Source organism: Anabrus simplex, chromosome 5 (assembly GCF_040414725.1).
Source record: "Anabrus simplex isolate iqAnaSimp1 chromosome 5, ASM4041472v1, whole genome shotgun sequence".
NCBI lineage: Eukaryota > Metazoa > Arthropoda > Insecta > Orthoptera > Tettigoniidae > Anabrus > Anabrus simplex.
The window spans coordinates 109,434,804-109,449,637 of record NC_090269.1 but is presented as its reverse complement, the minus strand read 5'-3'; the positions used below and the strand labels follow the sequence as shown (position 1 = coordinate 109,449,637).

At 43.4% G+C, this 14,834-nt stretch overlaps 1 protein-coding gene across 1 annotated transcript in view; it reads left to right on the top strand.

The window, feature by feature from the left end:
• Rab23 (RAS oncogene family member Rab23) overlaps nt 1–14,834 on the top strand; it is a 679,572-nt gene that overhangs the window by 596,210 nt on the left and 68,528 nt on the right. The window contains exon 4 of the mRNA XM_067147072.2: nt 824–986. Coding sequence (XP_067003173.1) covers nt 824–986 — 163 coding nt within the window. The remainder of the gene's footprint in view (nt 1–823; nt 987–14,834) is intronic.

Here is a 14,834-nt window from a genome sequence, read left to right as displayed (position 1 = left end):
TAGATGTAGTTATTCATCAGGCGTACAAATTGTGCGCCAATTTTCAAGTTTTAGCAGGATGCAGATTTTATATTCTAATATGCGGGTCGGGGATTTCCCTCCGAGTGATGCAGTCAAGGGTGAGTTTTGAGTTCAGTAAGAAGGGAGAGATTACGTAATTCGAGCCTAAAATGAATGCGGGGAAGTACCTAACGAGTGACGTTATCGATAAAACGTCGCGCAGTGAGACGAGGAAAGAGTTTTTCGGCACAAATATATTGAAAATGAAAACCTACAACCTGTTTTCCAGTCATTGACCGGGTCAGGGATGGAATTAATGAAGCAGATATAGGCTATTAGTACGACGGGGTCGCCACTCCCAAAGTGATTTATTAGTGACTTTGAAATGAGAATGGAGAGTGTTGCTGGAATGAAAGATGACAGGGAAAACCGGAGTACCCGGAAAAAACCTGTCCCGCATCCGCTTTGTCCAGCACAAATCTCATATGGAGTGACTGGGATTTGAACCACGGTATCCAGCGGTGAGAGGCCGACGCGCTGCCGCCTGAGCCACGGAGGCTCCCACAAATATATTATGCACCATTAATCATTATTTTCATTCTTCATAAATTTAGATTAGAAGAGATTTCGGGAGATTTTTTTTTCGGTTTTTTTGGTCTGTTGCAAAAAAAATCGGGAGATCTCCTGAAATTTCGGGAGACCTGGCAACACTGTCTAAGTTTCAGATTGGACGGTCAAGAAGTCCCTGGTGTTACATCTGTCAGTTTCGGGGTGGATGCTAGGGAAGTTTGTCCATAATGTAATATATTTCTCTCTGTTTCAGACTGGATGGCGAGGAAGTTCGTCTTATGCTGTGGGACACAGCGGGTCAGGAAGAATTCGACGCCATCACCAAGGCGTATTATAGAGGAGCACAGGCATGTGTTCTTGCCTTCTCAACCACTGACAGGGATTCGTTCGAAGCGGCGCACTCGTGGAAAATGAAGGTAAACTCCTGGATATCTCAAATTATCTTTTTTGTTCACGGACGATATTAGAGAATTATAAAAATATTCGATGAACACATTTGTTCTATTGTTATGTTCTTTCAGCGCACGACTAATACTACACGTAATTCAATCTACACGAAGTGGAAAAGGTTTGTGAGAGTTAAAAATTTTAAATGCAGTTTATTTATTATTATTTACTATTTTGACATTTTCCGGCCCCGTGGTGTAGGGGTAGCGTGCCTGCCTCTTACCTGGAGGCCCCGGGTTTGATTACCGACCAGGTCAGGAATTTTTACCTGGATCTGAGGACTAGTTCGAGGTTCACTCAAGCAAAACAAAGCAAAGCAAAGCAAAGCAAAGCAACCTCCGTACAGCCATGAAGGCCCTTGGCCTTCGGTACGTGATGGGGTAGAGTGATTAGCTCTACGCCCGGCTGCCTTTGGCCCCAGGAATTAACCTGGTACTCATTTTTGGTGTAGGCTGAGTGAACCTCAGGGCCATATGCACCTCCGGAAGTGGAAATCTCGTTTCTTAAATTTTACGACTTCCTGACGGGGATTCGAACCCACGTCCTTCCGGGCGAACCGAGCACGCCTTTACAGCCTCGGCCAGGCAAAGGTATTGTAAATAGGAAAATGAAAGATTTTTAAGCCTCACAGACTGTCAGGGTCGTAAGATAACGATTTATTTTGCTACTTTTATATTGTTTTGTTATACCCAGCCTCCTCTCCCATACAGCAAAGTCGGTCTGAAAACAGAGCAATAGCTTCGTCTGCTTCCACACCTACAAAGTAGTCTATCGCAGCTATGGACTTCATTGGCTTCGCCACATTTTGTTCGATTTTATGACCTCTGAGAATCTCATCTTAATTACCTGTTCCAGTTTTGTATTTCCTATCTAGTATTCAATTCTATTACTTTTCTTCTCAACAGACATCGGTTTAGTCTTGAAAATGTTCATATCATACTCGCTGAATTTCTTTCCAAGCTCCAGGATGTAAATTTTATTTACAACAGTCGCATAGCTCATGTCTGGAGTGTCGTCGTCATAACGGTTCAGGGTACACGCCAAATTATGTTGTTTAAACAGGTGTAGCACGTCGTTTATTATCGTTAAACATGATTGACGAAGACAGGTAGTGAGGTCAGAGAGCACCATCATACTTTACTAGAGAGCGTCTCCTTAAGCTAACTGTTCAAAACGAGAGGCTGCTTGGCTTAGCAAGTCATTACAGCTAATTTACTAGCGTAGCTTATCTAGCTTGACCGAGGTTAGCACAGTATTATGGTCGTGATGATGATCATCATCCTCGTTCCTATTCTTATTACACCAACCTCTGTGACGCAGGAGGATAGTCGTTGTCCTTCTGTTCTATCATGGCTGAGGTCAGGGAATTATTACGTGACTGGTAACTGACTATAGACAATTTTTCCCAAGTTGGAGTCTGACAGTTGAGTGGCAAAGTGCTGAACTACAGAAAATAAACAAACCCTACCAAACACTGTTGCCAAGAATAGGCAGTGCTGCGCCCATTTCACACTCTCTTGTTGTTTTGAAAGTCATGACTAATTCTCTGAAGATGTATTCTATTGATATAAATATGCCTTAGAGCTGGGGGTCGTCCGAAAATTTGTGTAACGAAACATAGTTCGGTTCTTATGAGTTTCGACTTGACATTTGAGCGCTGTCTTTTGACGGAGGCTAAGTGAATTAATAAACAGCCAATCATAGGCAGCCGATCCCTCCGATAGAGAGCGTTAGGCTCTAGTTGCGGTTACCAGTGTTGTCGATCTGTTGTTTTCTGTAACCTCGTGCTGTCAACTGTGTATTGTATTGTGCTCAGTTCTTTCTGCGGTTTTTGCCAGTTCACTCGGTCATTCTTGACAAAGCACCAACACTGGCGGCTAGAAATAACGAGTTGAGCGGTTGAAGGAGCACAATATTTCGGTTCGTGATAACATAAGAAAGGGGAGGACTCGTACACCTTGTGAAACATAAAGCCCTAATACCCAGTTTACGTGGTGGATGAAATAGCTAGGAGAGTGAAACCTCAACAGATGATGACAATGCCGATATTGACTCAGAAATGAGTGGTGTTTTTCCTTTGTAGATTTTTTTCCTCCATTAGAAGAAATTGAATCTAAACGGTGGGTAGATACCTACTTCATGTTCTCGCGTTTTATCTGTTCGAGCATTGATTTTTTAAAATCTTATAGCCTTATCCTAAAAATGTGTGTTATTGTTCATCTTGTGTGAAGTATGCATTTTGCTACAGAGAATAATATTGATTCTGGACTTATATTCGAGTAGGCCTAAATAAATTTCCGTTCGTGTTGTGAATCAACTGTTTGTACTCGTAACAATTTGGCACCAGTGCCTGACTTCCGGTTAACTGTACAGTCGAAACTCATAGACACGGAACTGTAGTGTCTTGTTACAAAATGTGAGAAGCGATGTTACCTAGCAACAGTACCTTGAGAGCTGCACAGACCGTGGATCTGTATGTCATGGCCATCCATCAAAACTTCACATGGGCCGATGACCTTAGTTGTTAGGCCCCTTTAAACAACAAACATCATTAATACTTCAGTCCGACTCGTTGGCTGAATGGTCAGCGTACTGGCCTTAGGTTCAGAGGGTTCCGGGTTCGATTCCCGGCCGAGTCGGGGATTTTAACCTTCATTGGTTAATTCCAGTGGCTCGGGGGCTGGGTGTTTGTGCTGTCCCCAATTTCCCTGCAACTCACACACCACACATAACACTATCCTCCACCACAAAAACACGCAGTTACCTGCATATGGCAGATGCCGCTCACCCTCATCGGAAGGTCTGCCTTATAAGGGCTACACTCGACTAGAAATAGCCACACGAAATTAATAAATCAATACTTCACATCACAGCCTGTACATCTCGTCGCAAATGTCATTGAAAGACATATTTATGATCATTTGATTTCTTTTCTTCTTCTTCTTCTTCCATATCTTCATTGGATGTCGGCTGTCATCAGGGCGATCTGCTTCTTGTTCTCGACAACTCGGAAAAGAATGGGGGTACTGAGCCCATACTATTCTCGTAGATTCCGTAGCCAAGATATTCTCCTTCTTCCCTGGTTAATCGTATGTGCCCCCTATCTCCGGAGAAATAGGTGGTTTGTGAGGTACCGATGCCGGTACGCCCATTGACGTTCCTCTGTCGGTCTGTAACGAGTGTGCTAGGTTTTTGGGTTTTATTTATTTATTTATTTATTTATTTATTTATTATTTTATTTATTAATGTTATTCAGATCTTATTTTTTAATATTGTGTGTGTGTGTGTGTGTGTGTGTGTGTGTGTGTGCGTGCGTGTGTGTGTAACCGGGATCCATGGTCATTCTTGTGTTGGCTGTCACAGTAATTTATTTTACCCTGTATGGGCCAACGGCCGTAGCCGTATTGAAACACCGGATCCCGTGAGATCTCCGAAATGAAGCAACATTGGGCGTGGTCAAGATTTAGATGGGTTGTCACGCGCTGTTGGTGAGGGTAAGGGAATGGAGGAGCGGAAAGGTACTGGCCACCCTACCGTACGTAAACTCCGGCTCAGGCACACCTCTGCGGAGGTTCGGACCTGCCTTCGGGCAGAATACACCCTTACCTTACTTATCCTGTATGGTTACCCATGTAGGGTTCAGCCTAGCTAAATGTTGCTTTAGATTTTGGAACGCTGCACCGTATGTATTAACGCTGACTTATTTATAAACAAGTATATGTCGGTGGATTAATTGAGGTTTTAGAGGATTATACATTTTGAAGAGTAGTGTTATGATGGCAGTGCACCCGCCTTGTCTGCGAGAACCAGTGTTTCATCTTATGAATGGGAAGACTGCCTTTGGAGGTGGTTTTTGAACGTAGAAAGTGAGAATTTTCTTGGTTTTCTTGGCTTGTATTGGTGAGGATTTAATTCTTGGTGGGGTGTGCGAGGATTGGGGTGGGGGGAGGTGCTTGGCTGGAGTTTTTGAGGGTCGTCAGCTTCTCAGTGTCCGACTCGTTGGCTGAATGGTCAGCGTATTGGGCCTTCGGTTGAGAGGGTCCCGGGTTCGATTCCCGGCCGGGTCGGGGATTTTAACCTTAATTGGTTAATTCTAATGGCTCGGGGGCTGGGTTTGTGTGGCGTATTCAGCATTAGAAATCATCCTAGGTAGGGCCCTCATCTGCAGACATGCAGGTCGCCTAATAGATCGTCTACGAGAAAAAGACCCTCACCTGGCCTCCCCGGAGGCCATACGCCATTAATAGCTACCGGTACTCAGTCCACCGAGGTGGCCCTGAGTTGTGAAAGATTGGCTGTTTAGGAGGCTTAGGAATAACAGTAGCAGGGTGTTGTTTGCTTGGCTTGGCAGGGGTGGGGAATAGCGGTGAGGGTGTTTTTGAGTCTCCTTCTTCCCCTACTTCTCCTTCCTTCAAATTTACCTTGTAAGCTAAGCTGAAGGAGTCTATATTTATCATTTCGAATGATATGGCCAAAGTACTCAATTTTCTCCTTTTTCATGTTGTGCTTGACCTCTGGCTCTTTGTTCAGAGCGTTGGAGTACTTCAGTGTTACGTATTCTGTCAACCCATGATATCCTGAGCAGGCGTCGTTAGCACCGCTTCTCAAAAGATCGAATTATTTTGGTGTTCTCTGTTAGGGTCCAATTCTCGGCACCATAAAGTAAAACAGAAAATACATAACACCGAAGTAAACGGAGACGGAGATTGATCCCAAAGTCCCTGTTACAGAGAAATTTGTTCATTCTCTTGAATGCAATCCATGCCTGTTCAATCCGGGACCTAATTTCACCAGCATTGTTCCAGATATGATCAAGTACGCTGCCGAGATACTTAAAGCGTCGGACTTGCTCCAGTGATGTGCTAGCTACTGTCAAGTTAACAGGTTGTATGACATATTTGCTTATGACCATTACTTTGGTCTTTTTTGTATTTAAACGCAAACCTGATGCAGCACTGTGTTCGACCACACAGTGCAGATCTTCACCACTTGGTGCAAGCAGAGCAGTATCATCTGCATATCGCAGATTATTTGTGATCCCATTAAAAACGACGCCCTCCTGTGTTCCATCTAATGCTTCAGAAAATACCTTTTCAGAGTAAATATTGAAGAGTAGAACACAGCCTTGCCTCACTCATTCCAAAGGGGAATTTAATATAGTCCGTTTCATAATAGGAGAGTGAACACGATGACATGAAAACAATACTTTTAAGCTTTTTTTATAAATACAATCCGCTTTATATCGCAACGACGCAGATAGTTCTTATGACGACGATGGGATAGGAAAGGCCTAGGAATGGGAAGGAATCGGTCGTAGCCTGGTGTGAAAATGGGAAACCACGGAAAACCATCTTCAGGGCTGCCGACAGTGGGGTTCGAACCCACTATCTCCCGGATACAAGTTCACAGTTGCGCGCTCTTAACTGCACGGCCAACTCGCCCGGTGTGGCCTTAATTAACCCATGTGTGCCCAAATTATTTTTCTGTGGAATATTGCGATATATTTCGTAAGCACAGTTGTGTATAACCTAAATGAAAGGGTTATGATTTTTTTAGGTTGCATTAACATATTTTCGCGGAGATTTACCGTGTCGACATATGTCGACAGTGAGCATGTACGGGTAGGGTAAAAGACGTGCTCAATAAAGGAACTTTTCTTCGCATTTTAAGCACATAAGAATGTAACAGTGAATCACTTAGTAAATATTGGTCACACAAGTGTTGAATAAGCACAAAATATTACAAAATATATAATTCAAAACATAAATGAGGAGCAGTTTTGTCTCAATTTAGAATGCACACTGTTTCAAAACAAAAGGACAATATTCGTATGTTTGTAGTATTTATTATACACAAAATACTAAATTTTGAGCAAGTATGATCACTCTGAAAATAGCACAAAAAGAAAAAAGGAAAACTAGGAATAGAACTTGAAAACAGTTTAGTCTGTGTTTTGAGGTTACACTCTGCTTTGCGTCAGAATGAGTGAAATGCCTCGAAGCAAAGGACGTGGCAGCCAACGTTACTTTTTTTTTTTTTTTTTTTTTTTTTTTTGCACTGTTTCCTGGCAGCTTTACCACACTGAGCGCACCGCACTTGCTTCTCTCTTGTTTCTAGGTATTGGGATACCCCACCGAAACGCACTTCTGGCAACACGCGTGAAGATACTTTCGCACTCGGTCTTCCTGCGTTAGGACGCGTAGCGACACAAGATCGGATATATACCCTAACGATGTACCGTGGGAATCCGAGAAGGTCTAAATTTTCCTCTTTGTCCTTTGGGATCAAACGGTAAAGTTCACTTATTTTTGTACACACTATGTCAGCACCAGCCCGGAGTTGATTACCAGAGAGTCTGTTTATATCTCCACATGACTCATCATCATCGCTATCGCCGTCACTATGGAAAGCATTTTCAGGTGGTTCTATGTATATATTAGCATCTAGGATGTTTTGTGATTCCTCCAGGATGCTTACGATCTGCTCGACCGTCAATCTGAGAAGAATAAATTAAAAATCTCTATCAGTACTGAGGCTTTGCCATTCGCGCCCACTGTCGACATATGTCGACGTGGAACTTTTGTGCTCTGCTAGACAAAAGCAACTGAAAATCAGCCATAAATGAATTCAAAATCTCTTAATCGTTATTGCGTTTAACACAACAGTCTGATCTTACTTTCAACTGTAACAATATTATAAGAAAATATTACTCACCGCGACGGAAGCGTCATCCTCTTGAATATATACGGAATGATATTTCATACGCAGCCACGCGATAAGGCGCGAAACCAAGTGTTTCATGTTTTCATGCTGTGCAGTAAGTATCAAACAATGAAGTGTAAACAACGCACCTCAAAAATATTCTTCCGGTTTATCGATATAAGATCGACAATATTCAGATATTAACGTCGACAAATGTCGACAGTGGGCACATATGGGTTAAGGTACAGTCCCAGCATTTTCCTGGTGTGAAAATGGGAAACTACGGAGAAACATCTTCAGGGCTGCCAACAGTGGGGTTCGAACCCACTGCCTCGTGAATGCAAGTGGATAGCTACGTGACCCAAACCGCTCGGTACTTTTAAGCTTAAAGCAAGAATAAACTATCACTTATAAATTCAAATATTTCGCACTGCCCTTACTGGAACACTACGTACGATCAGCAGGTTATGTAGAAGATATAAATCACAAAATCACGACGGTTAGCCTATATTTGACGCGGAACAGGATAATTCAGTTCAGGGAACCACAAAGCATAATTTAAAAACAACCAAATTAACCAATTCGTAACTCATTCGGTATTGCAATGCTAAGAAAACAACCGAACAGTGCCCCCTAAATGGAAAGTTACTTGCCCATCTGACGCCCGCCCATGCTAATCGTTGGGGGGGAGTTGGATTCCTTCCTTGCCTCTCCCCTCACTGGAACTGGAGCTCGTAGAATTACCACCGAACTCCACGTGGAGTTGATACCTATCAGCAGAGGAAATGAGAGATTTCCACTGACTACTGAAGACATGGAAGGTGGAGCATGGGCACACTTACTAATCATTAATTGCAGGCGGTTTAAGCGACACGGCTAGGCTTTGCTACTGACATGAAACTAATAAAGGAATGTACACTGCTTTTGTTTACAGTTTACAATGAAAATGCCTCAGCGAAGACAAGCTTGTTTTTTTATTATTATTATTATTATTATTATTATTATTATTATTATTATTATTATTATTATTATTATTATTATTGTTACGATGTTTTGTGGATTTGCAGAGGTGAAAGAAGGATGATGGCTGGAATAGGTCTCAACTACAGAATTAAAGTTAATTTAAAACTTTGACAAAGGTTATATTTTCAACAGACCACAAGGTTTAACAATTTTCATATAGACTTTCAAAACTCAACAAATAACAAGTCAGTAACAAGCCAAAATCAGGTACAAAGAAATTACAAGATTTCGGGGGTTATTACAATATCTGAGCTCTCAGCTCACAACTACTATTGCTGAAGGGCATAAAACCCCTAAGTACAAGGAGCACTTGCTCCTAATTACAATGTTAAGAAAAAGAGCAGACCCATTCTCAATTTGACAGGCCTATCAAAGGCTACAACAAACTTCAATTCTATCTGCCCTTAAGGCACACCAAGAAACAGGGGTATTTGATACCCAACCTACAGGGCCTTTACATGAGGAAAATAAAACATCACGTTAAGTTACTGGCCCATAATACAAAATAGAATGGAGGCGAAGCTTGCACTCCTAATACACTTTTAAAACCTACTTGGCACTAGGCCGCTTACGCAAGGGCTAATCCCATACTAAGGAGGTGACACGATAAGAAAACTTTATTACATTACGAAGAGAAGAAAAAACGGTTATGAAAACGTAGTCACCTCAAAACAATATGAGTGGGAGCTCGAGAGGGTTAGGCACACTCTATCCCAATTTGTAGTTAAAGAGACGGAATTTTTACCAAATGTCTATTACATTTTAAAGATAGGTTACATGAGAAAAGTTTCGAACCTGCCCCGAGGGTTAAACTGCTGAGCTAGCAAGAAATAAAGTTATTAAACGGCCATTACCTTGTGGATGAACTGCTGTCCGAAGAAAGAGGCGCTTCCCGCCCCCTGCTACCTAATCACACACTAAGCAAGATGTCGATGAAGTGGCACCGAGACAAGAAAATCAGCAGTTTAAATACCCTCGTGGAACATTCGAGACCTTTCAAGAATGAGTACACACACCCCTCTCAACTTTATTGGATAGCTTAAAGCAACATATCCATATCGGAGAAGACATACGTTATTGGTCAAAAATTAGAGAAATTCGGGATTGGCTAAATTCAAAACAAGCGGGTAGAAATGATTAATGTTGCCAACCCACAAACCACAGAACAAAATTTAGTAAGGTCAAAAACTTATGAGCACAAAACTTCTTCAAGAAGGTTCATTACTTTGCAACAGAGTGCGTAATCCTAGTTTTTTCTCTGTAGAGACATCTAGAAGAGAATGTCCACACTTCTTGATACGGAATAAACAAACACAAATCGAAATAGACACAGTTCAGAACACTTCAAAATTACACCATTTACCGTAGTGACATCTTTTAAGAAATAGTAGAATTAGTTCAGTTTTCAAGGTTCCAAACTTCTCCTGTAGAGGAGTTTAAATTGGCGCAATATTTGAATGAGCGGCATGGAGGTGTCCCGCCCGGTACAATTATTATTATTATTATTATTATTATTATTATTATTATTATTATTATTAATGGCGAAGTTAGGACTTCAGGCCCTCCCTTACACTTAACAATAATATAAAAAACATGATTATGAAATACCGGTATTACGAACAAAAAAAATGTAAACTTAAATACGGTAATAACCTTAAATCACAAATGCAACTTAATTAATTTAAGTACATCTCTTCTGTCTCTGCGGTGTGATTAGCTGCCACCCCCGGAGATGCGGGTTCGATTCCCGGATCTATTAAGAAATTTGAAAAGTGGTACGAGGACTGGAACGGTGTGTACTCGGCCTCTGAAGGTCAACTGAGTACAGAGGGTTCGATTCCCATCTCAGCCATCATCGAAATGGTTTTTCGTGGTTTCCCACTTTTTATTCAGGCAAATGCTGGACTGGCACCTAACTTAAGGCCATGGCCGCTTCCTTCCCTCTTCCTTACCTATCCCTTCCAATCTTCCCATCCCCCACAAGGCCCCAGTTTAGCATAGCAGGTGAGGTCACGTGAGCAGGGTAGTGGTCCTCCTCCCTAGTTGTATCCCGGACCAAATGTCTCACGTTCCAGGATACTGCCTCGCTGATTCCGAGGGAAAATCCTACCCTGGACGTTAAACGGATTAAGAAAATAGTATATCTATATAGGCCGGCCCCGTGGTGTAGGGATAGCGTGCCTGCCTCTTACCCGGAGGCTCCGGGTTCGATTCCCGGCCAGGTCAGGGATTTTTACGTGGACCTGAGGGCTGGTTCGAGGTCCACTCAGCCTACGTGATTAGATTTGAGGAGCTATTGACGGTGGGATAGCGGCCCCGGTCTAGAAAGCGGCCGAGAGAATTCGTCGTGCTGACTGCACGACACCTCGTAATTTGCAGGCCTTCGGGCTGAGCAGCGGTCGCTTGGTAGGCCAAGGCCCTTCATGGGCTGTAGTGCCATGGGGTTTGGGGGGGGGGGGGGATTATCCATGCAACCTCTTGCTGTCACATTTCATCCTTCTGGTGAGACAATTGGAACCCATGTCTCATTGCGATACATGGTACAAGTGACTAACATTTCCGGTGGGTGTATTGTTCTTGTAAACATTTGTGGATACAAGGCTAACATTTCTACTCTTGTAACCACGAATCTCCTCTGCCTAGAATGAATCATGCCCATACATGGCATCTTTATAAATGCACTTTCTTCTCCTGTAAGACAATCCGGCAATTGTTCGCTTGCCTCGAGGAGCCTGGTGTGACCTACAATAGGAAGTCCATTGTTTCATACTAGAGGAGTACTTTGTCGTGCTGTTTGCTGAATTTCACTTGGGCAGCAGGAACTAATATCCAGCAATATTGCTATTTGAGAGGAAAGCATGAAATAGTAATTCGAAAGAAGAGCAAGCACATCTTTATACAGTATTTATATATTTTGCAACATCAAGTGATTAAAGCTGGGCTGAGTAGCTCAGGTAGTATAGCGCTGGCCTTCTGTGCTCATATACATCAGCCTCGTGTGGGTAGATTTACCGGCACGTTAAAAGACCACCTGCGGGACAAAATTCGGCACCGCGGCATCTCTAAAAACCGTAAAAGTAGTTAGTGGGACGCAAATCCAATATTATTTACTAAAACGGTCACAAAATAACGTTATTTAAGGTGGCCATATAGGTTACACAATTTAATTCAAATTTCTCATTCCTTTGTTTTTATTCTATTATTGTGTGGCGTACAGATACCGTGTCTAATACCCCTTTACTACGACATTCTGGAACGGAACACGTATACCGCCACTTGCTGTCACATTTTATCCTCCTGACGGAACAGTTGGAACCCATGTCTCACTTTTAGTTTCCAAAGTCCAGCTCCTTTGCTGAATGATCAGTGTACTGACCTTCAGTGCAGAGGGCCCTGGGTTAGATTCCCGACCGTGCCGAGGATTTTAACCACGTGTGGTTAATTTCTCAAGCTCTGGGGCTGGGTGTTAGTGCTTGTCTTGATACGCATGTTCATTTACATACAACTCACTACCAGCCACCATAGAAACACGCATGTGAGTACATCCCTCCACATTGGGTTGACGTCAGGAGAGGTATCCGGCCGTAAAACTTGGCTAAATCCATACAAAGTGCCGACCCCAAGTAGCCTACACTCATGTTCATAAAAACCAGAATATCTTGAAAGACTAGAGATAGGAAGTTCATATTCACAGGACATGTGCATTAGTATGTTCTGAAGAAATGATAGCATTTGAACCATGTCGGCCTTCAGGTTCAAGCTCCACTTCCATATCTCGGCGCACCACCACCGACTGGTAAAATGTGCCTGCGGCTCTCGTTGTCGCTATAAACCGCATGTAGTGGATTAGTATGACATGAGCTGAAGTGCAGGATGCCTCGCAGACGTTTGCGAGAGGCGTACGGTCAAATGAGTAAGTTTGAAAGAGGCGTGATAGAACGTGATGCATCCATCCGGGAAATTGCTGCTCGTGTGGGACGAAGTGTGTCGGCAGTGCAACAGGTGTGTACAGAATGGTTCACAGAAGGCCGTAGAACACGACGACATGGGTATGGTCGTACCACTCAGACCATCCCCCGAGAAGATTGACACCTCATCCGAATAGCATTGTAGGGCACATCAGCGTCCTCCTCGGCTCTGGCGCAACAGTGGAACAGTGTAACACATCGTACACCATCAGGAGTGACAGTCCGTCGCCGTTTATTACTGTCTAAGTTACCGGCGCTTCGTCCACTTCTCCGCCTACCTTTGACTAATGTGCATGAACTTGCTAAACTGCAGTGGTGTATGGAACGACGTCACTGGGGACAGGAATGGCAGCAGATAGTATTTTCGGACGAATCCAGGTTCTGTTTGTTTGAAAATGATGGCCGCATTTTGCTTCGCCGCAGACAGGGGGAGAGGCATCACATTGACTGCATTCACACAAGACATACAGCGTCACCTCAAGGCCTTATGGTGTGGAGTGCTATTGGGTACAACCACATATCACAGCAGGTGCGTGTCCAGAGCACTGTGAACAGTCTGACCTACGTGAATGACATCCTGCGACCCGTAGTTATACCCTTTCTTCACGAACACGTGCTTTCTTGTTGTCGCAGGATGTCAGACTGTTGCCGTGGCCCGCCCGATCACCGGACTTGTCGCCGATCGAAAATATGTGGGATATGGTGAAACGACGGGTGCGGCGCTGTGACCCAATGCCAACCACCAAAGATGAAATGTGGAACCAGGTGAATGCAGCATGGATGGATATACTCCAGGACGCCATTCGCGTCTTACAGACGTCGATGCCATCACGCGTTGAACAAGTTACCAGCGCTCATGGAGGACCCAGTGCCTACTAGGCAACAGGACACATGCTGAACCTGGGTGAATGAAATGCTATTCGTTTCTGCAGAACATACTAATGAACATGTCCTATGAATATGAACTTCCTGCCTCTAGTCTTTCAAGGTGTTCTGTTTTTATGAACATCAGTGTCGTTGGAAAAAGGCCAGGAAGTAGGAAAAAGTAGAACTTTTAGTTTTTAAAAATACATGGTTTGTGATTGTGATATTAATATTAAAAAAAGCAGAACGCACTCATCTCTGTTCAGGCCGTTGAGGCCCTGGAAAGGGTGGAAGGTAAAGGCTTCCACTATCCGTAACCTCGGCACTTGAAGAGGTAGAGTGGTCAGCTCTATGCCCGGCTGCCTTTGCCCCCTGGAATTAACCTGGTACTCATTTTGGTGTACGCTGAGTGAACCTCCGAAAGTGGAAGTCTCGTTTCTTAAATTTTTCGACTTCCTGACAGGGAATCGAACTCACATCATTTTGGATGAACCGAGCACGTTTTTACCGCCTTGGCCGGGCAAGCCCCTGATAATATTCAATACTCAGTATAAATAAGTTATTTACTTCTTTATAATGTAACCGTTCTGGCTGAGAGCTGTCATATTTCGCGTTTTCTTTGCACGTACTCAGCGATATAATATTGATCTATTTAAGTAACCGATTAGTTAAGGCTTATGGCAACTTGTTATTCAATTACTTGAATATACACAGATGCAGGCCAGTAGATAGCACCATGTTACAGGGTTTTTAGAATCAAGAGGTTTCTGAAGAAGTTCTAGCAGTCATATGAGTGAAAATGCACTGATATCGTTGAATGCGGTTTCTCTAGCTCCGTGGCTGAAAGGTTAGTGTACTGGCCTCCGCTTCAGAGGGTCTTGGGTTGGATTCCCAACTGGGCCGGGGATTTTAACTGCGTACGGTTAATTCTTCAGGCTCGGGCATTGCGTATTTTTGTTCGTCTTAATACACATCTCTTCAAAAATGCACAACACTGCTAACACTGAGGAAACACGCAGTGGTGAGTAGGCCTACATCCCTTCTCATAATTTTGGCCGTAGAGGCGCGTGGCTGTGAGCTTGCATCCGGGAGATAGTAGGTTCGAATCCCACTATCGGCAGCCCTGAAGATGGTTTTCCGTGGTTTCCCATTTTCACACCAGGCAAATGCTGGGGCTGTACCTTAATTAAGGCCACGGCCGCTTCCTTCCAACTCCTAGGCCTTTCCTATCCCATCGTCGCCATAAGACCTACCTGTGTC